At 33.5% G+C, this 26,641-nt stretch overlaps 1 protein-coding gene and 1 long non-coding RNA gene across 2 annotated transcripts; one reads left to right on the top strand and one right to left on the bottom strand.

The window, feature by feature from the left end:
* Positions 1-1,882: 1,882 nt before the first annotated feature.
* On the bottom strand, positions 1,883-12,292 carry LOC128240195 (multiple epidermal growth factor-like domains protein 10). Its single transcript, XM_052956716.1, has 10 exons — positions 12,239-12,292; positions 10,488-10,533; positions 9,064-9,192; positions 8,848-8,976; positions 7,750-7,878; positions 7,537-7,665; positions 4,859-5,653; positions 3,941-4,088; positions 3,395-3,522; positions 1,883-3,094 (listed from the first exon to the last, which is right to left on the bottom strand). The coding sequence occupies exons 1-10, from the start codon at positions 12,263-12,265 to the stop codon at positions 2,424-2,426; spliced, it is 2,331 nt and encodes a 776-aa protein (XP_052812676.1). The 5' UTR covers positions 12,266-12,292; the 3' UTR covers positions 1,883-2,423.
* A 6,175-nt stretch (positions 12,293-18,467) lies between these two features.
* LOC128229406 (uncharacterized) lies at positions 18,468-19,334 on the top strand. Its single transcript, XR_008260091.1, has 3 exons — positions 18,468-18,614; positions 18,899-19,002; positions 19,237-19,334. It is a non-coding gene; the product is annotated as an uncharacterized LOC128229406 (long non-coding RNA).
* Positions 19,335-26,641: the final 7,307 nt, after the last annotated feature.

Below are 26,641 nucleotides of genomic sequence, written 5' to 3' on the forward strand. Positions count from 1 at the left end.
ATTGATATTAACAACAATGGGATTCCTGGGTTCCTATTGAATTCCAATTAGAAAAGATGACTTTAAATATAAATTTATCAAATTTTTAATTCAATTATCAGAAATTTAAAAATATAATTCATTTGTATTACCGAACCCATTTAGATGGAATGCACATAAAAGACATTGGATGGAAAACAAAGATAAAAAGTAGCAAATATTAGAGCACGAGACTAGTGATACTTGTAAAATCGGCATACTTTTTCCAAATTTGCAACCTTTATTATTTTCCTGTTTCTTCTAATTTCACTACTGCAAAATATCCGTTGGCCGAATAATATTCCGTTTTTTTTTCTCGGGGTTTCAGACAAATGCGATTTATCAAATGCTTGCAATTTTTAAACATAGTCATGCATTGAACATCCCGATTTGTCATGCATTCCTCTACAACAAATACACATCTTATCCGTTGTTATTTAACATGTGTCATGGCATCCGTGTTGTGGTGGTTTAATTTTTATATATTTTCTTGATTATGGCAATTGTGACATGCATCCCGCCAATGGCTACAAGAGCAATCAAGTCAGTAAAATGAATTTTATTCCTCGTTGGTAACATAATTCAGTGGTCATCTTCATTGACAATATAAACATCGACAATTTCCATATCTTGGCGCGTGCTTATGCATACGCACGTACGCATGTGCGTACACTTCGTTGGAAAAAGCGAAATAAAAACGTATCAAAAACTGAAGCCTTACAAAGGTAAGGTCTCCTAGTGAAAAAAATATCCCATCGTTAATTTCTGTAAATCATACAAAAATATTTAGAATAACGATAATCTAATCGATATACAGAGTTATCATGTGAACGGCTACAGTACACTGAGTAGATGTTTGTTTCCTTGTCAGTTTCAGCAAATGTTCGATTGTATCCCCTTTTTTAATAAATGACATTACGGTACTGTATGATATTGATATACGTCTGCAAGCATTGTTGTTGACCCTCCTTACAAGTTCGTAGTAGTTTTATATGAATGCATTTATGTCTTAGATATGACAGCTATCGATGAACGTCCGTTGTAATGTACTGTATATTTGTAGCACATTTTATCCAAGGTCATTGGGGAATTCTCATTTTTATTATGAAGGGAGAGAACTGCTATAAAGTCGCTCTTGTGTGGTACATGGATGACGTCTCTTAATAAGTTAATATTGAACCATGTGTATAAAGCTTCGATTCGAGACTCAGAGGATATTGCTTGTGTGAATTAAATTTGTTCAAAGTAACACTTTTTTCAAATCTATGCATTTGCTTATGTTTTATGAACAAATTAGAAATCCGAAGTTAAAGCTTTGAAAATACATTCGCATTAATTAAACACTAAAGTACTGTAATGTTCATCGCTGAAAAAAATAGTATTTTGCATATTTTTTGTCATATGTATGTAACACGAGAGCTTAATTTTGAATGTTTAATAACGTTTTATCAGTGTTTTTCTGAGTAAAAAAGCACTTTAATCATCAGCAGAAAACAAATGTTCATTTGCCACAAACCATAAAATTGAAAGTTGTTCCTTTGATAAACTTTAACTGGTTTACGATCATTCAATCAAAAGAGGCAAATACATAATTTCTCTGCTTAATATATACTTTTTTCAATAGAATAATTTGTTTCAATTGATAGCAAAATAATATGAGTCACCAAGCCTAGCAGACAACATACATGTTGATAATATTCGGTGACGCGGCAAATATTTGAATCCATCACCTAACGAACCAAAACAAACTACTTTTGGTGCTGTCTATCTTGGCAATGCTGTTTTAATATTTTCTTTATGTCAGATAGGTACAAGACAATTAATACAGTATAAAGCAAAAATAAAGCCATTGAACAGAATTTAATATGAAAACAAATATATGCACATGAGCACTTAACTAACGATACAGCCTTTGTTGGTTAAGCAATTCGATTATATATTTCTATCTAACAATTCTTAAAACTATTCGGTCCGACTGCTCTCTCATTCATCAACAAAATGTCTAACATCTGCTGTAGAAAAAAAGCCTAGGAGAAAGTCTTGTTAGACTGATAGCCATTTCAAAATAACATATGGTTTTTAACTCAGTTTTAGTTTGACCTTAATCTGAAGTGTTCAAATATTATGTACGATACATCTTTCCAAAATTTTCTAACATTCTGCTACATTTGAGTATAAATGTATCCATACAAATTGTATTGTTTGTCTTGAATATCAAGCGACGTTGACATGAAAGCGTAATTTTAACCCTAGATATTATACAGGGTACAATCTTACATAAACCTCTTCAACAACCATATATATATTAACATATATCTATCTTTCTGGGACATAGTAAGAACATTAAAAAAACAGATTGATTCTTTCATCATCTTTATGAGAGTGAATAGGTTTGTTTTATGTCATCACTTTGTCATTTGCAATGGACTTTTAATGTTTATTTCATCGTCCATATTTGCTTCAGGATGCGATTGAGCAGGCTGTTCGGAAGTACTACTATTTCGATCATCTAAACAAAAGTTTTCGTCGACTTGTGCTGTATGACTTATTAAAAGGGAATACTCTTTATTCTGTTTTATATCTTGATGTTCTACTTCATCATAAGGCAGTTCAGATTCTTCCCTCTCAATAGCATGAATATAATCCACCTGAAATTGTCCTAAATCACCAAATATGTCTTCCTCCTCTTCGCAATATTTAGCAGCTAGCATTCGTCTATTTTCGGCCTTGGTTGTTTGACTCCAAGTGTCAAGGTCAAAATTTTCGTTCGTGCACACAGATTCATTGCTTCTACTGGAGTTTACGAATCTACGTCGGCCATCAATTCCGTTCGTATTTTCTACTTGATCAAGACCACCCTCCGATTGTGTGACACTCTGCCGGGATTTTGTTTCGTCAGTACTGTCAAGTTCATTTTTGCCTTCAGATTGTGTGATGCTCCGTCGGGAATTACTAGTTACCGTAAATTCTTCTAAATGCACGATCTCGGTATTACCGTCATATTTTGTGACGCTGATTTCTTCATAGTGATCTGGTACATTTTGCTCACAGATGTAATGATAAAGTTCCATGGATTCTATAATGATTGAACAAAGGAAGAAATAGTTTAACAGTTGTACCTAGCACAAATTTGTAGTTAGCATCGTAAAATCACAAATATACATTTTTTTTTCATATTCATCTATGGCTTACAGAAAACCGTCTATACGACATCAAAAAATAAATAAATCAGTTATTTAAAATGACTGTTTTTGTTATTTTCCGGTTTCATACAAACGCGAACGTACTAAGTTTCCAAATTTAGTGAGCGATAAACATATTTATTTCAATGCTGTCTAAATTAAAGTTTAATCAAATCAATTTCATAAATATGTACCTTCGTTGATGTCAGCATACAGGCTAGAACTTTCTCGAGTTGGAGAACCAGATGGTTCTTGTCCTGGTTGAACGTCGTCTTGAATGTTTCGGCGGAGCTCCTTGCGTTCATTCAGCTGACGCTTCAACCTGCATATTAAAACAACAGGAACTTTGCAGAACCCTTATAGCAGAACAATACTTCGTGTTCCATCTTAAGTAACAGTGTTTCTTCCATGGTGCAAATGACTTGCAATATGATGTTCTGATGATATTTAACTTACCCCATTTAATAAAACTCAATAATAAAGCAATTATAACATACTTGTTCGTTCAGTGCTAATTATATCCTAACAGTAACAAAGAGAAGCGAGATTAATTATTATCCTGCAATAGATAAATATATATCTTGACGTATCAATAACGTCATTTTAAATTACCTATTCAATCTGAACGTATGTATTTCGAACATGCCATTAACATTTATTTCTAAATATGTTCGTACATTCAAAATCATATATAGAAACACAAAAGCGTATTTTGATAATGCGTTACCCTCCAACCCTACCTTTTTTGACCCCAAAAGTAGCAGATAATACCGGCAACAACGAGAACCACAATGAAGCTAGCTGATATGACTATTAAAGTTGTCTTTAAGGAGTTGACGTTCTCTTTTTCGGTCGATTCAGAGGTCGTAGATTGCACACTGCTCACATCTGAAAAAAAAAATTTATATAAGAGAGTGTTATAATAAATTAGAAATTGCTTGGCAAACTCACTAACATAAACGTTAAATCGCCACATAACTTCGGACAATCATAACATATCCCACTCACAAACATGTGAATTCTACATGCCAGTAGACCCCATTCTATTTTGTTATCATTTGAAAGGGTTTTGCGTGTGGAATAAAATGTAATACATTTACCAAAATTAAAAATAATTTGGCCTTTCAAACATTGTGAAATACATCATTTAGTTAAACTTAAGAGAAATAAAAATTGAGACTACCCTATGTACGTTGTGCTGTCCGTCAGTTATAATACATACTGTACTGTAAGCTAATACATTCCGAATGATATCGGAAATACCTATATTGCGTATTGGGTCGTCAACAAGCATCAACATTTAACATAACGGTTAATGGAGGTAACAGAGGCTGGATATCTTTAAGTACCTTTTAACAAGACCAGCACACTTATGACTTATACGACTAACAAAATAATTGACCCTAAGATATTTTTGTTAAATCTACCATAATTTAGATAGGGAGATGAAATGGGACATAATTTATACGACAATTTTACATAATCTTTTAAGAAAACAAATTATAAAATATATATTGTTATTGTTGATGCCTTTCGAAATACCATAATGTTACGTTAGTAAATCTATTTTTATTTAAAACCTTTAAAACATATGTATTCATAGTTCATCGCTCTTCCTTTTTTTAAAAGACGTTTGATATCTTGAACACTTATCTTACCTTCACATGATCTACCACTCCATCCACGAGTACAGCCGTATAAACATTCCCCAGTAGACGAATTACACCTGTTTCCTTGTTCATCACCTTGGCAGTTTGCATTGCATTTAGTGGTGCAATTCTTGTCCCAATAATCGTTCTTACATCCAAAATAGCATACACCGTTTATACCGCATGGATCATTTGAGGAATTTCCTTTGCAGTTTTTACATATTTTGTTGCATTTATGTCCGAAGTAATAAAAATTACAGCCATGCAAGCAATTGCCACTTTGTCTGTCACATTGCGGGAAACCCTCTCTTTCGCGACATTCTTGACCACATTCTAGCGAACAGTTTTCATAATACGTTCGTATACAGTGCTTACAAATTCCGCTTGAGCTATTACATAATCCATTAAGACATTCATTTGAACATGTTTCCTCACAATACTTGCCAAAATAACCAGGTATACAGTTCTTACAAATTCCGCTTTTGCTATTGCATATCCCATTCACACATTCTTTTGAACAATTTTGCTCGCAATACTCGCCAAAATAACCAGGTGTACAGTCCTTACAAATTCCACTTTTGCTATTGCATATCCCATTCACACATTCTTTTGAACAATTTTGCTCGCAATACTCGCCAAAATAACCAGGTGTACAGTTCAGACAAATTCCAGTTTGTTTATCACATATCCCATTCAAACATTTGTCTACACAACTTTGGCAAAACTTGCCAAAATATCCAGGTTTACATCGAACAATGCAGCCTTCGCTTAGGGACCAGTTTGATTCACACTGCTGTTTAAGAGCTGCAAATGAAAATAGTTTTTGCAATATTCTGTTTAATCAAGCTTAAAAAGTAAAGACTGTTCAATCTTTTTGAATGATAAATGTATATATATATATTTGCATAATCATTTATTTTTATTTTATACTTCTGTTATTAAGCTACGAATTTGTATACACATATATGAAAAGTGAATTAAACTAGAGCTATTTCATTAATGATGACACGCACGTGCGGCATCAATTTATTGTTTCTGGTCTTGTCCCTGAAGTTTCAATGGTTTTAATATCAGGGCAAATATTGCAATACAAATTGTAATATTCTAATGATTATTTTAAGTAAATAAATTCTTATTTGTCATGAGGTCCATGCAGAAAAGACTCGAATACAAGAAGTGCTTGATTAACAATCAAATAAGACCGAAACTACTACACCTCATGCTAACAATGTAAACCGGTTATCAGAGGGATATCTCTAATATTGATGGAGCAGTTGTCTTGACAAACTCTTATATAGGCAATGTTTAAAACAGAGGGCTTAGTCTGAGCCTACCAAAAAACTTTGCTAGTTTCAGAGCTACACTCCTGAATACAGAAAGATAGCCACAAATAAAAGTGTTTTGTTTTCATTTTCAAGAATAAAATACTGACAATTGAAAAAATATTTGAAAATGTACAAATAGTTGCTTTTCCTTTTCTAGCTTAGTTGCAGTAATTGAATAGTAATGTGAGAGAACCCGATTTGCCGTCACATACGATGCACCAGTAGAACGTCAGTATTTACTGCGTTTAACAAAATGGAAACATCATGTTGTTTTGCTACAGGCATGTTTAAGTAGTCTCGCAAATTACTCACACCCTGAATAAACAGTTCACACACCCAAAAACAAACTAATACAGAAAATGTGTGAGCAATAAAAAGACATTCAAAATAACTTGATTTTGAGTTCTTAACGCGGAAATATATAACAATATCATATCATGTAAAGCTGTCGACTAGTTTGAGCTGGTATCTATACGTCCACAACAATATTCAATTATTCTTTCGATAAGGAAATTATACAATACACTCAATTGCATTTCAATGCTTGAGAAAATAATAAAAGGAAACCATGAGGACACTATACGGCGCCAATGACGTAAGGGGTTTTGATCAACCCTTTGATACGGTATCTGTTTTCATCTTCACCTAATTGAAACACTCATAAACCGTATAAAACCTATAAATGCAATATTCATAGTGTTCGTGATAATGTCTTTATTCATAAGCCTTGATTTTGACTCCGTTATATAATCGTCTACAGTTATTGGGATAAATCAAAACATTTTTAAAGTAATATGCAAGTGTATGACATTAAAATAATTGCTCCAAAATATATATGCAAGTGCAATTTAGCGTAAAAAATATTAAACGAAGAGAATTTGTTTAACCTTTTTTGCTAATATATACTGAAGTAATATCAATAACCTTTTTTTAAATTTCTCAATGCAAAATAATGCTTGCTGTCGTTTTCTTAAAAAGCGTGTCATGATATATAACTGATCATGAGACTAATAATTGATAACCAATGTTAACCAATCTTCTCGCTTGTTATATCGATCATCATCATCATCATCATCATCATCATCATCATCATCATCATCATCATTTAAAAAACTTCAAAAACGTTAATGAGATGCAGTCGAAAGATAAAATTTGGAAATAAAAATGACGTCATAAAACGAGTGGAAAACATTCCATGCTGTTAACCGTTGAAAAGCCCAATCCAAGACGAATTCATAGCGTTCATGTTAAACAACAAAACATCGCAAGTTTATATTTGTATAGCAAATCAGTTTATAACATAAAATGTTCACTGCATGATCATTATCAACGAATGAAAGATGTTCGACATAGATGGCTTACCGCAGGCAGTAAGAGTTTCATCTTCACCGTAACCGCAATCTTTAACTCCGTCACATACGAGATTCCTGCCAATGCACTGCATAGACACGTTGCAGAAAATCATATCCTTTTGACGGCAAACACCCATGTCTGTAATAACAAAACAAATGGCAGCAGCAAATTACACAAATGTCTGAAATGAAATATGTATTTTAAAACGCATAGTGGACTTACTACATGCGGGAGGAGTCTCATCCTCACCATAAATACAGTCTTTTATTCCGTCACATAGGAAATTCTTGTTGATGCATTTCTGTGAAGCGTTACAGAATAACCAGTCCCTTTGGTGGCATACATCCATGTCTGAAATAATGAGGTAAATTCAGGATATAATCATACTCATCACTGTAACATAATGTTTATCATTTGTCTTGCTAAGTATATTTTAGTAACCTTTTAACGTGTACTGTATACTCATTAATAACAAATATTATGCACGTTACTACGTAAAGTTACGTTTTACTATAACATTTCGTTCATTCCAAAAATAACATCGTTTATTAACTTAAGGGCGAAGATGGGTTATGGCGTATTTGCTCGAGAAAGACTAGCGTGTACACCACTGACGTCACATTAACGACAATAAACATATAACAAACGAGTAGGCAAAATCTTTAAGGCAATTAAAGTATTTCAATGGATTTAAACAGAACTATCGATTTAAAAATTGAAATTACTTATACTTATGACATATCCCATGTTGCTATTGGGAGCCGGTTTTGACATATATACCGGAAGTTTACAAAAGCAGTGACAGGGAAGTGTACGGTTTAAAGGTTTTGTTTAATTTATTCCGTTGGGATATGTTAATTATTTCAGTGAATGGATACAGTTATTCATAGATAGCTTCTTTTGACACTGTTCCTAGGCTTGGTAGATATTGGCGCCGCTCACATATTGAAATGAAAGTAAAAAGTATCCGATGGGAACAAAACATATTGGAGACATGTAAAATAATGGCGTCTATTATACGGTTTAATTAAAAAGTTCAAAATGTAATTTCCTACAATATCGCATTTTTCCTCTTTTAAGGTTTCCTGCTTGCAAATAAATTTCCAAAACATATAAATTATTTATGTATGTATTTTATAAAACCGGGTCAAATGGAAAAACAACAACAACACTTATGTAAAATACAGGATAAGGTGTTTTGGACCATGGCTTTTGGATAATATTTGCTCCAGTGAAAAGTAATGACCAACGGGTGTACCAAAAGCCAAAATCATCAATATGATAAGTTACAAATGATTATCGTTGACGAAGATGACTTACTGCATGCAGGAGGAGCCTCATCTTCACCTTCTGGACATTCTGTATCACTGTTACATACGAAATACTTGTCGATGCACTGCTTGGAATCCTGACAGAAAAATCTGTCTCGTTGACTGCATACATCTTTCGCTGTAAAAAAGGTAAATGGGTACATCTTTTTTTTCAAAAATATGTTAATTGAACGTATTTGTTAGATGAAACTACAGTTTAACTTACTACATGCCGGTGGAGACTCATCTTCACCGTCACGACAGTTTGTAAATCCATCACATACTGAATCATTGCCGATGCACTGCCGGGAATCGATACAGAAAAACATGTCTTTTTGTTGGCATGCCCCCATGTCTGTTATAATAAAAAGGAATGACAACACTTAAGGACACAAATGTGAGAAATAAAAAGATATTAAAATATTCGTATATTCAATTATACTTTTTACAGACGCTTTAAACAAGAACATAACCGTTTTAATTGAGATATGTTTGCGTGAACCATAAAAGCGTTGAAAATAACATGAACTTGCAACGAAACACATGCACAATATAGATTCATTAATTGATTCTGTATACTATTGCAATAATTTTAATGAGCTCAAAAACCTGTGTTTAACTTTAAAGTTTTAACCAAGTTCAATGTTTTGCGATCGTCCACTCAAAATATCAATTTATATTCTTATTGTGTGACTTTAATGTGTAGAAAAATGAAAAAACGCGATAAATATTATGCAAATATTTCGTCATTTCAAACATAAAATAGTTCTTAATGTGTCCAAGCCATGCTTGAAAATGAAATATTATACAATCATAAACTTCAAACGTTTTGCTGCCCTGTCAAGAGATATTGACTAACGACACTAACCCGAGATCACTATCACTGTCAAAATCAGAACAAAAACAACTAAACATTTACCGAAAACACTTGTACCTATCAATATTACTTAGTCATATATTGACCGAATACACTATTCCAATGTTAATATCACTTTAAAGGTAAGAGGTTAATTTCTGTTATTATAATAAGATATCCCTGAATTTATAATGGAGATAAATAACTACAATGTGGATGAGGGGGCGACATCTGCCAGGCGTCTAACAGCATTTCACTCTTGTTGTAGTTAAACATAATTGTATCATAGATTGTGATGTGTCATAGTACAAAAACTAGAACAAGAAAAATGGGTCAATATGGCGCTGTATCCTTAAGATGAGTACATGGATTAACTTTCGAACCAAGTTTTTTGCCATGGAAGTCAATTTTCCAAGGAATACATTTGTTAATAAAGACTAAAAATTGTTGCTAAGGCAGCTAGTGGTTACTTATTAGGTTAATTGTTGTTGGAAAGGACTGGAATGGTTAAAAGGGGAGCGAACCACTATCGATGTAGTCATTGGTTTTTCAGAAAAAGGTGGTTGCTAAGAAAGTTTATGTTTGCTAAGGATGTCCATGTTTAAGAGACTGCTAAGTTTATTTATGGTTGCTTTGAAAATTAGGCGATTAAACGACATTTGTTAAAGGATCAGTCGACGAATCTCCGTAGTAAATATCTCAGCTATGGGCACAGTGTTCGAGAAAAGGATTTCCAAATAGTTTTACAGAAGTCCAAGTAAAAACAAAGTAATTAAGATGTCAATCTAGTTTACCTGAATCAGAGTCTAATGTTTGTAATATCCATGGAAGTAGAAATGCCTAAAATAGAAAATAACGTTAATGTATAAATTATGACTACCCAAACCTCACTAATACATCCATACTATTATCAATGTACTTAACAATGGTATTGATACCGCTATGTATGACTCATGCATACACTTACTACATGGACAAACACGTATTAGCCCTTTGGACATTGTTACAAATGTATGACTGTATTCTACATCATATCTTAGTGTATAAACTTTTTTCGGAAGCTTTTCCATAAGGTAGCCGACGTATTGTATATTACAATTTATACAAGTAATTATTAATCAGGCTTCAATTACGTAAAGAGTTGACACTATTTTTTCAGAAAATGTCAAAAGATTTCAGTATGTATATTTACCATTATGGCTTATGTTTGGTAATGATTTTTTGCGGAGTAATTTCTTCATGTGAGGTGTCAGAAGTATTGATAAAGTAATAAGATGTAATTTATTTTTCTTTAGGAAAGGTTTATCTTTTGTTACAATGACGCAAAATGCTACTTTGACTGTACAGTAAATACAAAACAGTGTTAGTCTCTTTTTAAGGAATATTTATATTGTCGGTTACATACCATAGAAAAGGAAAAGTCATACAAAGTTGGTCAGAATGTCAAAATAATTTTAAAAATCGAATATTAATTTTGTAGTTATTTGGTTGAACGCGGGCTTTTTGTTATGAAGTAGGTAAGATGATTGTTTCCATATCGGTTTTATGTTCGGCGTCACGTTTATAATTGACAACCTACCTGGGAACATAGTAGATAGGAACAAAGTTATCAAACGAATTAAAGAACTCCATGTTAAATTGTGTACAATCATCCACCACTGTTTTTACCTCCTAATTATTTCCTTGTTTGAAAGAAACTAACCGCGTCTGTTGATTTCATGAGTGATCTAATAACGAATTTGCCAATTTTAAGAACAATCGACTTCAAAGAGGAATTGTTTTAGAGGTGTCTCGTTAATGAAAAATCATTACAACAAATTTTACATATTGTTTGTAATGTTGTTGGTTAATCATACATGAGATATCAGGAAATTTGATGAATATATAGAAGTGCTTAAAGCATATTAACCAAAACTACTCAAGAAAGAAAGGTTACTGTTGGAATCAATGAAGTTAATAATTTTCAATTCAAGACTAATTTGTGTGTACGATATCGCAGTCTTAATTTTGTCATTAACTGTGGCATAAATGTCTTTCAAAACCTTTGAGGGTTTGTATTCAATTTGTATTTACGTTAACGAAAGAATCAGCTGTCGGGGATAGCATGTTAGCCAATTTATACCTTATAATAGTCTGACATTTATGAATGCGAGATATGTTCAGTAATTAAATTATGTAATGATAAACAGCCTTTTTAGTTTTTTCCAAACGTCTTTTTTTAACGGTTTGTCATTGGTGCATCATTTTCTCGACGATTTATGACCATTGGTTTACTTATTTTCCATAACAACCATGGATTTCGTCCCGACATATTTTGACTGCATTAATAGTCTGTGATTAAAACGGCCATTTTTATCTGTTTGATCGTTAAATCGACTAGGGAAAGTCTCTGAAACTCATGCGACAACCGTTGATACATATTCTTTGTTAATTTCAGGCCTAAATTCACATACAAACAAAGTTAGACTTTGTCACAGGAGTAAAATAGTACATGCGTTTTATAAAAAAAAACATTAAATCTAAAAGTGTACTGAATATAACTTACAATGAGACAAAACTGTATCCAAGCCATGACGATGCACTTTCACTTGAACGGCCGAATCTAAACCCTGTAATATTTTAACTTTATTATTGCAATTTGCAACATGCAGATTTACTGAAAAGCTGATTTCCGCCATATATGAAAAATGACAATGCAACAATGGCATTAAAAGGATGCTGTCATCTAGCTTTTTCGTCCGTATTTGAAGGCAGAAAATAAATTGTATGTAATATCTGCTATGGATAAATATTCTCAAACGAGTACAAACAAACAATTTTAGCTTTATTTAATTTCGGAATTAGGGCATGTGTATCACATTTTTTTTAATATTTGCTCTGAATTTCTGAATGAACTTTGAACAAACGCAACTTATTGACAGTGACATTAATGGAGAATGTATCTGTTTCATCCGTTAACAAAGCAAGAATTTAAGTTTTCGCTACAGAATGTTATCTTAAGCAGTAAACAAGCAATCATCATAATATAATGGTGTATTTAGATCCCAAAATCAGAAGATTATGAAACATTACAGTTTCTGACTCAAGTAACAACCTCCAGAGTTTGTTCAGAAATACATTTGTAAAGGCTTAATCTGTTTCACAAATATGATTAAGCAATATCTTTTGTTGGTGCATTGAAATCATTTTATTAGTCAATCTTGACCCATTAACCGCCAACTTTTGCTTATTTTATGCATTACTGCGCAGCTGTATAACGCCGTTGAGTTAAACGTGTCTTGACTTGATTTTTTACATTTACCCTAAAACACTAAGACACGTATGTTCCACTGTGGTTTTGTTTGTTTTGACTGAACGCTGTCAGGCACTAATAATTCAAGTAAAAAATGAAAATGGTATTATGGAGATTTCTGTTGATTTTGTACTTACAATGCCTTTTGTCAAACACACAAAGAACAGCAGCCTCAGTTGATGATGTGGTCGTTTTTACCTACAAAAAATATTAGAATTCATATAAATTAAATACATTTGCAAATGTCACTTGGTTACCCTAAGTCGTGGTAAAATATTTTGTTATGAGGTCATATGTTGATGCATAGTTGTATTGAAATGATTTGAGGCTGAAAACGGACTTGTGTCCACAGGATTTCGTATTTTTTTACATAATGAAGCAATGACTTTGTATAACGCTTGGACACCTAAGACGTTATGTATACCAATATTTATTATCTTGTGCACTGATAAAGGAAAATCAGTGTTCGAAATAGATGAAATTGTATAGAGTATATGTCGACCTAGTTCATGTCGATATTGTATATTGTTTTCTGATGTCTTAATACGGTTTTGGTTTCAAAAAGGATTTCTTTTTAAAATAACTACCCGATAAGAAGATATTTTACTTAAATGGTGTCAGTGACAACGCGTCAATGTTACGTAAAAGGTTCAAATACTGTTATATTTATACAGATTCATTCTCAATAACACGAAACAGATGACTATAATTACAAAGTCATAAAACGAATATTTATGACAATTATGTTGTAGCAAGTTATGTTGAATTGAAGTAAATAACAAACAACCCCACTATAAATAGTAATACTCGTAGTTGCCGTGTTCACTGGTAATTTACGGTAGCATACGTTATTAAAAGTATAACTCTGTGGTGATTAAGATGACAAAAAAGATTAATTCTGCCGAATTATATTCATATTGTAGACCTTATTTGAAATATGTTTTTTTTTCTAACTATATTATACCAAATGCCACACAAAAAATAACGAAATCAATAATTTTCACCAAATGCCGAATTTAAAACACCTTGGTATAAATGTTCACCAAATGTCACGTTCAGATGGTGGTAATGGTGTTGAAATTTCGTGGACGTTGATTAACGTATTGATTGTCCATCGAATGCCATACACTTATTATCAAAAACCACGCAAATCAATGATAATTGATACAAAGTGTAGTAAATTTTAAACACTGATGTGTATGAACATTTAACTACAAAATAATGTTTCCAGCTGGCAATCATTTGATACAAACAATTGGTGTTAAAAGCAGTTGTTGTTTTTTTGAAAGTTGAAGATTTCCACAGCTTAAGTGAATATAATTTCGCTTATGTACATCAATTTTATATGTTATAACATATATATAATTTTTATCCGGAATGCACTTTATCATTACGTTTTTTTTTTAAATCAGAACTGCTTGCTTATATTATGCACTTTTTCTTTACTTCATGGTAAGCTCACTGTCTTATTTACTTAAATTATTCAATAAAAGGCAAGAGAACATCCCCTTAATGTCAGTACATTTAAGAACGTCTTTTCACTTGTTTTAACTCTCAATTGAATGAAGAAAATGAAGTAATTTTCAAACTTGATGCGTGTGTGTTTTAAGGAGTAAACTATATACTAGCATACACAATGTACCACCTGAGGTATACTGCTTTTTTATGTATAATCTACGGTACAAATGTGTATTCACTTAATACACATGTTCACAGAAATGCTGAAATATTCTAATATTATAATAATCTCAATAATCTCAAAATTACAAATCATTCTGTTTTAGGATCGGATATGAAACGAGGGATTCTGTATTAGCATATTCAGTTTTACTTTCAGTGATCATTGTTCAAATTTATATTGTATTTTTTTATCAAAAGTTCGACAAGGATTTTGTTATGAAATACATCTCCAATATATGCTTGTTGGGTAGGGGTGATTTTGACATAGAATATATCCAAGTAAGGTGTGCCTTTTGGATACTATTATGCTTTGGCAGACAAATACATAGGAACCATAAAATACGTGTTCACTTAAAAGAAAATCCCAACGCGGACGTAGAACAAGCTATTAAATGTGTCCTTGACAGATTCATTAGGTTTTAACTTCCCGTGATACGGTTTCGTCTTGATTGTCTCATTGTTTATTGTTCTTGAGGTTTCATTTATCAAACAATAAACAGTAGTTTTCAATGTACCATGGACTTTTGGTTTCAGATATATATTTCCTCATTCAAATTCAAAGATCAATCCAATTATCATATTCTTTATTCATACCAGATCTTAACCGTGCCAATAACATGAGACAGATGTAAAACATGCTTTAAAACTGCATTTGTGTCAGTGGTTTTAAGTTCATTGTTAGTATTATAGGGAACAGTTTATCCAAAATATGTGTTTAATCTCAGTAAATAAGTTAACTTGCAAGTTAAGAAACTTGGACTACATTAATCGTATGTGACGCTTTTAACTCAGATCTTAAATACAGTTCATTAAATGGACCTCATACACAAAATCCATCTCACAATTAGTTAACATATCTTCTCGACGTGATACAGGTCAGCCGAAAAGCGTCCTATCATAATTTCCCCTATATATATAATAATAATTATTCAATATATAAATTTCATTAACACATTTTAAAAAGTGAATCAAACCTGACAATTATGGGAAATGCATGCAACATGTCAAAATAATTGAACACCCATTAGATTAATATATGACAAAGTTACAGAGCAGACACAATCATCTTGACTTAATGTATGTGCATGAAAACAGCATTTCCTTACAACCACAGTCTGCATGGGACTTTGGAATCTAAGATTTGGATGTGGGAATGACATTGGCCACATAGGCGATAATAACCATGACGTGCTCAATCAGTATTTAGGTGACATGGTTCCAAGCCATTTGAAAGGGCAAAAATAAATAACTGATTGGAATGGCAGATCTTATTTGCAAATGAAAATCATCGTGAAATCGCAACTCCAAACTCAATCGTTTGTGACTAATCTTATGACAAGGGAAGGAACTTTTCATATGATACAAATAACTTTATGGGTCAGATACAACCATGACTCAACCACCTCCTCCTCTATTGTTTAAAAAAGTTTCAACAACTAATAATCAACTAAATGAAACCAAAGAAGGTCGAAAAAAGCAATGTTTGTGTAGAATGTCAGATATTACACTGCGCCATAACAAATGCAACTTTAGGGTTTTAAAATAGTACACATATTTGTCTTTACTGACATATAAGGTAATGAATCTGTTAATTGTGTGGATTTTATTAATCAACAAGAGGAAGGCGATCGATATGGTCAAGTTCGGGAATATCAGCCTTGCAACGCTAAATACAATTGTACAGTTTAATGTTTCTATTTTATGCCCTCCAAACAATTCATTATATATCCGAACAATAATAGCCAGAATATCGATCAACTTAGTCCAGAGAATTCTTGCTCCTTTATAATGCCATTAACTTGTTGCATTCTACGCTTTTTTAGTATTGTCTTAGACGGAAAGTGCCATCATTTTCAATATACTCAAATTTAATACAACGATATTTGGAAGCGGTCAAGAGTATACCGCTTATATGGTAAGATGTGAATTAGATTCGAATTGGGGATTGCAATATTTTATATACAAAACAATTAAAATCAGTCTTGCAATCAGATGAGGCTAACCAGGGTGCAATGCGTCGCTGGGTCAAAATGCGGTGCGTAAACTGTCCCGGGCACTATTTCCAGTGCTGTAGAATGCCAATGCGGGTATATTGACAGTGTTTTTCGGAATAAAAGAAATGGCGGGTGGGGTGAGCGGAGGCGGCAGACCAAATTGCAATGCGGTGCGTGGTCACATTGCGGTGCGTAAACTACCCCAGGCATTATCTCCAGTGCTGTAGAATGCCAATGCGGGTGTATTGGCAGGTTATGTCGGAATGTAACAAATGGCGGACGGGGTGAACGGGAGCGGCAGACCAGGGTGCAATGCGTGGCTGGATCGCAATGCGGTGCGTAAACTGCCCCGGGCACTATCCCCAGTGCTGTAGAATGCCAATGCAGGTGTATTGGCAGTGTTTTTCGGAATAAAAAAATGGTTGTTGGGGTGAGCGGGGGCGGCAGACCAGGGTGCAATGCGGTGCTGGGCCGCAATGCGGTGCTGGGCCGCAATGCGGTGCTGGGCCGCAATGCGCAGTGCATAAATTGTCCCGTGCACTATCCGTTATTGTAGGTTGTGCGATTCTTTTTAAATTGAACAAGTATCATTGTATCAGTCCAGTGATAATAAACAACATAGTTGAAAGAACAATTGCCATATATTGAACCATAGCTTCTGTCAGTCACAATTACTTAACGTGCTGTTGCGCATCGGTGTACTTGGTATTTTGAAACATGCAAGTACATGCTAGTAAATATTTTTCAGATATTTGATTTTTTTCACAACTTTTCGGATAACATCTCACAAACAGGTCCTGCCATTTTACCGGATACAAAAGAAAGTTCATTAAGAACAGGGTAAGCATGGCCCTTGTCTACTGAAAGTGACAAATACAGCGTCGGAACTACTATTTATAATAAAACCTTGCATTTCAGTATTGATATCCTCAATTGTTCAAACAGTAAAGCAGGTGACGAATCGCTAAATGATTTTATAATTCAATTGATATTTGACCAGTGTTGGTTTTCTCATTTCTTTGAAAGTCATGCGATGGCGAGTGCCGGACTCATCGCTCGCCCAAAGATGGATGATGAATGTGTTCCTTGTGGAATAGGTGTTGCACTGGATGCTAAAGTGGCAGGTACATGATTTATGTCAAACATTTAAAATGTCTTAAAAAAACGATTAAATAGATGAAGTTATTATAACTATTACCAGAAAACAACTGAACATACTGAATATATTTGAATACAAACTTTGATGACAAAAATCCTTTTCAGATTTGCAAATGCCAAAGGAATTTCGATTACTCAAAGCATAGACTCTGCTGAATTTGTAAAGGCGATAGCGTCAGCTCTTAGACTTGAAATCCCGATATTTTCAAATAGTTGGACTACATCAAGAGCGTTTAAGAAATCAGATTTCTATGAGGTCGAGGTTTTGACTAAATGAATGAGAGAAGTACTGTTAACGATTTGGAATGTTCCGTTGTATTTTATTATAAACCTTTCAAATTTTATCATGATTGTGCCGTAGGCTATCATCTTCATATTGGTCGCTAAACAGTTTTAAATGACAATAAGATTCAGATGTTTTGTCCTCGTCCAAACTGGTGATTCCAAATAGAATGCCAATGATAATGTGACAAAGCTTACACAAGGAAGGAGATACAACATACCTGTCAAGGTTTTCAGTACTCCGGGCGCCGTTTTTATATGGTTATAAAAAAAGTTTTTCTACATGATTGGTGAACATTCAAATTAAAATATCGCATTGATAGGGTCGGCAGGGTCTTGGTGCGGTATCCGTTTTTCCAGCCGGACAACCTGGATCTGGTTTGGCAAATCATATTGGGAGCATTACCGTTGCCTGTTTAGGTAAAGATGGTACCGTCGCTGATATTAGCGCAGTCAATGCTGCGACACTCGTGTCTGTGTTTTGCAACGGTCGGATAAGAAATGATGAAACAATGGTATGTTGTTATATTAAAGCCAAATCATGTCGTAAGTATGTCAGAGGTCGGTATAAAATCTGTAGGTTGTGTTTCATGCAGGACACTTATCTATTAATCTTTCGAATACGATTTTAGATGGATCCCTCGGAGACCAATATATCAACATATTTTAATATTTTAAAATTGTTATCAGGTTAATCCCTAAAAAGGAAACACCAATAAGTATGTAGAAGAAATAAGTTTATTAAAATAGTTTAAATAAGCTTTATTTGCAATGTTTTGTTTTTACTCTTCGCCTTTAGATAACAGTTGGACAAGACGAGAAAAGGTGTGAAACAAGTTTCGGCGGTGAATCTGCTGCAACAGCAATTGTGTCTGGAATGATTGCTCTTCTGCTGGAGGCAAAGTAAGATATACGTTTTTTTTTTCTCTCTGTGTAATAGGTGGTGTACTAGCTTTTGTAATGAGCACCTGGTTTCGAATTTCGGCTGCATGGATGTGGTTTTGATCCGTGAACGAATTTAAACGTTAATCAAACACCAGCCTGTCGTTTGGGACACTAAATGACGTGTAAAGTACGTATTCTTAGGTATCCTGATGCGAAAAAAGTTAAACACAGATAATACTATTTTTCCTTTAGCCCTGGTGTATCAGCAAGAGACGTGAAGCACATTCTAATTGAATCAAGCAGCCATCTTGGGATAGAAGCACCACCTGAATTTGTGACTAACACAGCTGGAATATATTGTAAATATTTACTTACAAATAATTACTCCATCGGCGGGGATAGTTTATGAAGGGTTAACATGGAGAATATGATAGTATGGCATCTATTGAGTTGAATAACTCATATTTAACTATATTATTTAATTGAAATTATTTACCGATCTGTCTGTGGCTACAATAAAGTAATAGTAAGATTATCTTTCATGTGTTACGAAATATAAATAATTTGATATGTATTTGTACTAAATATAACAATGTGAATAATATTATTCTTAATAGATCATCCTAATGTGGGATTCGGCCTGCCTGACAGTTCCAAGATGATTTTACTTGGAAAAAGGTGGAAAGAACTACCACCATTATGCACAAGACGATTAACATTTTTGAAAGCAGCCAAGTGAGTAAAGCAATAGGTATCAATATTTGGAAATATACTTAAAGGTAAATTACCAATGAGAAGAAAAGCCACAATACGCTGACATATTAACTTATGCTTATGTCCAAAGGGCCGCTACGCCAGATCTTCGGTTTTCAGCAACATCTATATTCTGTTAATTCCAAAGACAACTGAAAAATGCTTAAATGCAAAAGATGTAGCGATTTGTATTATACAACGTGTTTCACACCATAAATATTTGCAGGCTCCGTTGTCTTATCGGTTTATTTATGATTAAAAAATGAAAATACTGAAACTGCGGTCACATATCTACCGATTAGGGATACCTTACAAGTACTGTCCTCAATATGGGGTGGCCTTAACTTTCATTCCTTGCCTTAATATTATGCTTTTAGTATGAAATTTCGTAAATACATATTGTGAGTACCTCTGGGGTCCCCGCAGTATTCCTACTGATGATTTACGATTTTGTGACCAGCTTCTTGCTCTGCACCCTTACGATTTTCAAGATCTTTAAAACAGAACATCAGTGTAAGGACATGGGCGATTATCCTAGGCACCGTTGCGGCTTTCACATTAGCGCCTGGCGATAATACTCAGGAAAATTGGAAGGTCACCTTGGATATGTGCAAAATATGTTCACTCACTTCTCACATAGATGCCACATACCCTTGCGCTTTCCCCGATTAATCAAAATTGCCTTAATCCGGTAGGATAGATAAAAGACCTTTGAAGTTCAGTGGATATGTGACCATAGTTTAATTTCAATTAAGTGTCTAGTGTGAATCATCTTTATCCCCGAAAGGTTCTTTTGGAGACATTATTTTTAAGGATCACAATGAATTACTTTTACAGTCAAACCAACGATCTTGGTCAGTATGTTCAAGGATTATACCACAATACTTTGTGTGACACAACGCCATGCATAGAAAAGATGGAAGAAGTTTTGATTGAAATTGAGTTCGTTTATTCAGAACAGCATCACATGAGATTGTAGGCTAAATCACCAAGCGGAACTGAATCTACTTTAGCAAACATAGAACCTTTTAAAACTGGGGAAAAAGAAAGGCATATCAACACTACATTCCGGTCCAACCACTTCTGGGGAGAGAACAGTCAAGGACGCTGGCATGTTTACATTGCTTGTAATTTTTTAAAGGCCTATCCTTTACTAGGTAAATGATTTTACTGATCTTTTCCAATTGTTGATCAGTTTTAGGCAGTCACTTCTGCAACCTTTCTGTAGTGGTGAGTTTAAGAGGAGCTGTTGTTTCTATTTAAGAGGCAATCAATACACGGGCAAATAGAACGTTTTGCACAAATAATATGTATTGAGTCTTCCTAAAAACATCAAAAACCAAGCTGCATTTCCCAAGAACGTTAACCTTTTTATATCACCACAATTCACACATTTTTTATATTAAAATTAGTTTAAACAACAATATATCCATGAAGTGAAAACGGTTTCGTTTTCATTGAAATTAAATATACATAATGTATGTGTTTTACATTAATACTTAGGTAAAAAGGGTGATTAAGACTTGTGGCGTTAGCACATATATTAAGAGGGTAAACTTAAGAAAGTATATAAATGGTATTTGTCCTGAAGCTTGTTCTTTAATTATACCAAGCAATCAATATGTTAACAAAATACAAAAAGATGCACATTTCAAAGCATGCTCTTCATGGTTTTCAGAAAATGGACGCCATATCGAAAACACACATTTAGTAATACATGGAACGATGAAGACTGGTAATAAACAGCAGCATTGCAATGCGGATACATATCAAGAGCTTGATGTCGACAGCATTAAGCTTCCTTCAGATGGCATTTCAGATTCAAAGGGAAAACATGTTAAAAACATAATCAATAACAATGTTTTTAAAACAAATCATGCTGTTTTAAACATTAACGAGTCTCTTTCTGGGTTATGGGTGATATTAGGTATCGTTATTACACTTGCCGTGTTCGGTTGTGCATTTGCATTAGTAAAGGGGATTTACCACATACCCAACAACCAGTTGATTACCAGAAGGAGGGCATGTCCTCTTCGTCAACCAATTTCAAATAATTTATCAAACGGTGAACAACAAGACGAATTACTTCAGGAAAGTATAAACGTATAGATGTAAAGATGTCAATGGAAAAGGAACCACATGTCAAATGTATTTGTTAAAATCATAAAATGGACCGTTTATAAATGGACCGTTTATAAAGTGAATGAGCTGGGCAACACAGTTGGGTTTACATACACGGTATTTCTACCTTATAAGAAAGATGATCGTTGATCACTGCAAAATCTTTTAGGAACAACCAGTTATTCAATATGTGTGCGTGTTCAACCGTCAAATACGAAGTTACAATCTTATTATCAGTAATAAATATACTTTAGTAAGAAGATAAAGGTTTATCACTGAACATTTATGTCTGTTATGCATGTGTTTGTATTGATTTTAAATACGACCGTCACAATTAATGAAAAAATACAAAGCGAAGGCATTGACTAGCTGTCTACATGGGTAGGTGTTTCATAAAAGTTGGCATTAAATTTTAACGAATATAGCAGATTACTTTGATCACATGACACTTCGTAGCATGAATTGAAAATAGTATTCATTTCTCGATTAATAGTCTCTCAGCAGGTGTGTACGGTGATATGACGTCAATGTCAAGTTTTATTACACTAGTGTACTATAATAGAATTATTAATGTTTATATACATGCATTTGTTTAAGGTATTTAGCATAACACTAGGTGACCGTTGTTCATGTGTGATCTTTCGTAGGTGTTGTTCTTTAATTTTGTATGTATATTAGTGTCGTTGTTTGCATAATTATATGATTCGCTTATAAATTCATGTTTTGATGTCGCCTTTTGTTAATGTTTAATGTCGCCAACAATTGGCCAATTGTTAGCGGTTTCCTTGGAATCATTTTTAATTTCTTCATATGTGTTACCATATATTGTCCTTTAAATTGTTAACGATCGTTTGTATTACTCAGAGCTTTTTATATCCTACTTAGGTTTAAAACGGTTGTTTTCATTGCAAAATATTTGAACTAGTATTTCTGTATGTCTTTTAATCAGTCATTTGTTTTTTAAACGACATATTCAGTTTCAATTATTATACTTTTTTGTCAGATACATGAAATATAAAACAAATCACTGCCTTCCATGGGGTCTCGCAGTAATGCATCATGGTGTTTACATGTTTTCAAAGAGATTCACTTGTTTGGTATTCGAATTGATACTGGTCACCGCTGTTTTTTACATGGGTATGGACACTAATAATAAAATTACGATGCTTCATATCAATACCTTGCAAACAATCAACCGGCGAAGCCCCAGATCCATTGAACAAAATGATGACCCCTACTACATATATGAATAACTGTCACCGGTAACCTGTGTATATCTGAATAGCTATAACTAATTTCGAGTTAGAACCAATATTGACGTTTTGCAGAACAAGACCAAGGCTATGACAATACCATTATATCATGCGTTTTATTTGAAATAAAGTCGATTCGCAGCAGTGCATCAAAATCATAACGAGTTTTGAATTGAATTCAAACTATTTACATAAATTACAAAATATACATGTTTTTTACAAATTGAAAGTCCTTATCCAATACGTATGAGCATTAGGAGATTGAAAATTGATTGACATTGAAACCGTTTATTATGTACATTGAATGTTCCAATCTTAATTTGATAACAAAAAATTGTAGGAATTGAATTTACTTTTTTATCATGGGTAGCAGAGAATGTAATTTTAATAACACAAAATAAGTAGTCTTGTATGCTTGAGGGTTAAGCAAAGGTCTAACTCAAAATACATATAACACCTTTTTTGATATCGAATTATTAAAATGATAGCGTGTCCAGTTGGTTTTCTTCTTCACAGTGTCATTTTTAAAGGGATTTGTTTACTCGTGTTTTTGAAATTTAGACTTTTTCAATGATATAACATTATCATACTTAGTATAATACGGAGCATCACTCAAGTTGATCGATGTTATAAAGTGATTGCAAAAAAATATATGTGTGAGTCTGTCTCTTTAATGCAAATTTGTAAAAGACTCAAAAAAAAGTTCCATAATTTATTTCAATCGGTTGGGAAATGGTTATTTATCTTAATTAGTAGGTGAATATGTCTTGTTGCTTCAAGTAGCTCGTGTACATATTACATCAAATATTTCAAATGCCATGAAGAATACTTATTTCTCAAATGGTATTTAGAAACACTGAACGGATGTCTAATGCTGAAATAGGCAGCTGCGCTACTTTAGTATCATAAGCCAAACAAATCTTTAATCAGCTATTTTAAACACAGCAAACTGAATTCTACAAGAGAACTCTTTCAAAGGACTAATGACAAAATATTGCATTAGTTGATTACCTTGACAATTGACATAAGTCCTTACAATAATGATATAAATGTTTAACCAAAAGAGAAATGTACTTAAGTCATTTTAGTTTAGTCCCTAGAGGTATTTGTTTGCATTTTTTTGTCTAGAGCGTTTCTTGATATATTTGTGTCGGGGGATGTATGAAGTTCATTTTTAGCGAGGGTGGACAGCTGGCATCCTTCAGGTTACCATGGTAACCAAGACTACAGTCAAGATGGCCTCCGTTTTATTAGCCCATGACTAGTCTTACAATATTTATCATAACTATTTAACATAAACATTTATTGACTTCAATTTTGAAGTACGTTATGTACATATGCTACGCTTTCTAACATACTGACCATCAAGGTCCTCCTTATATCGAATTTTCTGAACAATTTCTCATTGTAATTTTGTCAACAAGCAATATTCATTTAAGTTTTTTTGGTAATTAAATGATTTTATTATAGGTATATGTCAATACTTTAAATTCTTATAAATGAATGATCTGTTGCCATGTATCATGTATGAAGCATTTAACTTGAACAATAATTGCTGTTAAGGTTATACACCACCTTTATTGGCATTATTAGTGGTAATCAGTGGATTTTGGGGAAGACTGCAAACAAAAGTAAAACGAGCAATGGTATATACCCAAATGTTTGATAAAGTCTCAAGTTTATGGAGCTGGTGTGATTAATTGCAAACACGTGTTGAGGATCGAGAATTCCAAGATGGCGCCCATGATGGTCGCCATAATTTGCAATTTCAATTAAAACATTATATTGGAAAGCGGCAATAATCAACAGAATACCGGGATGAATATTTACATAAATACATTACTTATCAGATAATGAATTTCAAATTAACACGTACCACTGACCACTTCAAGGTAAAGGTCAATGTCTTTGCAGTTATGTTTTTCATGGTATGAGTCCCGTGTAAGGTTAAACGCTGCTTATTTTGTTTTTATGCTTAAAATTGTATTTTTGTGTCTTTTAAAACATAAATCCAAATTATAAAAATATGTAAGTACATTAATTGCATTTAATACAAAAACATAAAGCGACTTTATAAAAAAGCATATAACGCTTTGTTGGGAGTTTTACAAAAAGTTTGTATTAAATTGCAAATATAATATTATAATTATTTATTGATAAGAAAACATGACGGTCATATGACATTATAGAAACCGGCCAGTCAGCCCCCGAAAAATGTATATGGACCGAGGCGTTATCCGAGATCCATTCACCTTTTGGGGCTGACATTCCAGTCTTTATAATGTCATATATCCAAAAATGGTGTATAATATTTCGGAAACTGTATCAAAAGAAATTAAATTAGCATTCAATTTTTTAAAGCTTTTTGTGGGTGTTTTATTGAACAAAGCAAACAATGGAAACATTCTTCAATTCTTTAATGACACGTTTAACTTAATTGTAAGTTTACCCGTTTAAGAATAGTGAATAATGGTTCCCCAGTCGAAAATAGCGCGGAATATTTTCCGAATACATCAAATATCACGTGATAGTTTCATACGCTTATATGTTAATAAGCGTTTAAGCAACTCGCTAATATTTTCAGAATTTTCCATCGATCAATTTTATCACCGAAGATAACATGCCAGGCTTCGTTGTTTCTCAGCAGAAGTCTGCTTCCTTTCACTGTCCGTCTATTTTGGAAGCATGAATAATTTAGCATGTGCACTTCACGTGAGAACCGGTAAATATACCGAGGCTTTTGTAAACCTTACAGGAACTTTTCAAAGTTATAGTGGTACTTGATATTTCAAATATTGTTGTGTTTTTTTCGCAAGCTAAACGTTTAATTTCATTTGTATCAGTATATTCAAATGAAATAATTGACTTTACGTTGATAAGGTTGTCATCATTATACTTATTAATTGCTTGACAGGCAATATTAAGAGAAACGATCTTTGCGTTTGGGAGAGTGAAAAAGCGGTCATCGTAGATCCCTCGTCTGGATAAATTGCGCTAGCCAAGATTCAGACCATATGAGACAGTATTGGAGGTGATTTAGGTGTAAATAAGCGATGAATCGCCTATGAATGTTAAGTTCTCCTCCATAGGGGTCGCTCTTCCTGTCTTTCCGTGCAACAAATCTGTAGCTGTCAGGCAATATTTTCCGTTCAGTTATACCTGGATGGAGCCAAGTCTCGCTGGCCAAGATGATATCCGGGTCAGTATACTCTAACCTACTCCAAAATTCTTAGACTGTATGCTCTGGAAATTGATGGAAACTATGTGTAGTTTTCTCTTAGAAAGAGACTGGCGTATTATGGAAGTAGGAGATGATGACAGTCTTGGTCGTCCGATGCTGGATGTGTTGAGAACAGTACTCTCAGAAGATAGTGAAGATCTTGTAGTGCTCATACTATCAGAAGGTGAAGAAATATAGTCTTCAAACAAACTTGTGTGGAAATTTGATATGCCACATCTAAAACAATACCAACTCACATCGCTACTTATTGGCTGCTAGCTATAACTAATAGCTGCTGCAAGTTCTTGCA

Source organism: Mya arenaria, chromosome 1 (assembly GCF_026914265.1).
Source record: "Mya arenaria isolate MELC-2E11 chromosome 1, ASM2691426v1".
Lineage (NCBI taxonomy): Eukaryota > Metazoa > Mollusca > Bivalvia > Myida > Myidae > Mya > Mya arenaria.

What these genes read in the sequence shown, in the direction of transcription:
- LOC128240195 (XM_052956716.1), bottom strand. Translation starts at nt 12,265, where the DNA reads ATGGCTTGGATACAGTTTTGTCTCATT. An exon ending in GGATACAGTTTTGTCTCATT is followed by an intron (nt 10,534 to 12,238) that starts GTAAGTTATATT and finishes TTTCTATTTTAG; the next exon opens with GCATTTCTACTTCCATGGAT. An exon ending in TGAGTCTCCACCGGCATGTA is followed by an intron (nt 8,977 to 9,063) that starts GTAAGTTAAACT and finishes CCTTTTTTACAG; the next exon opens with CGAAAGATGTATGCAGTCAA.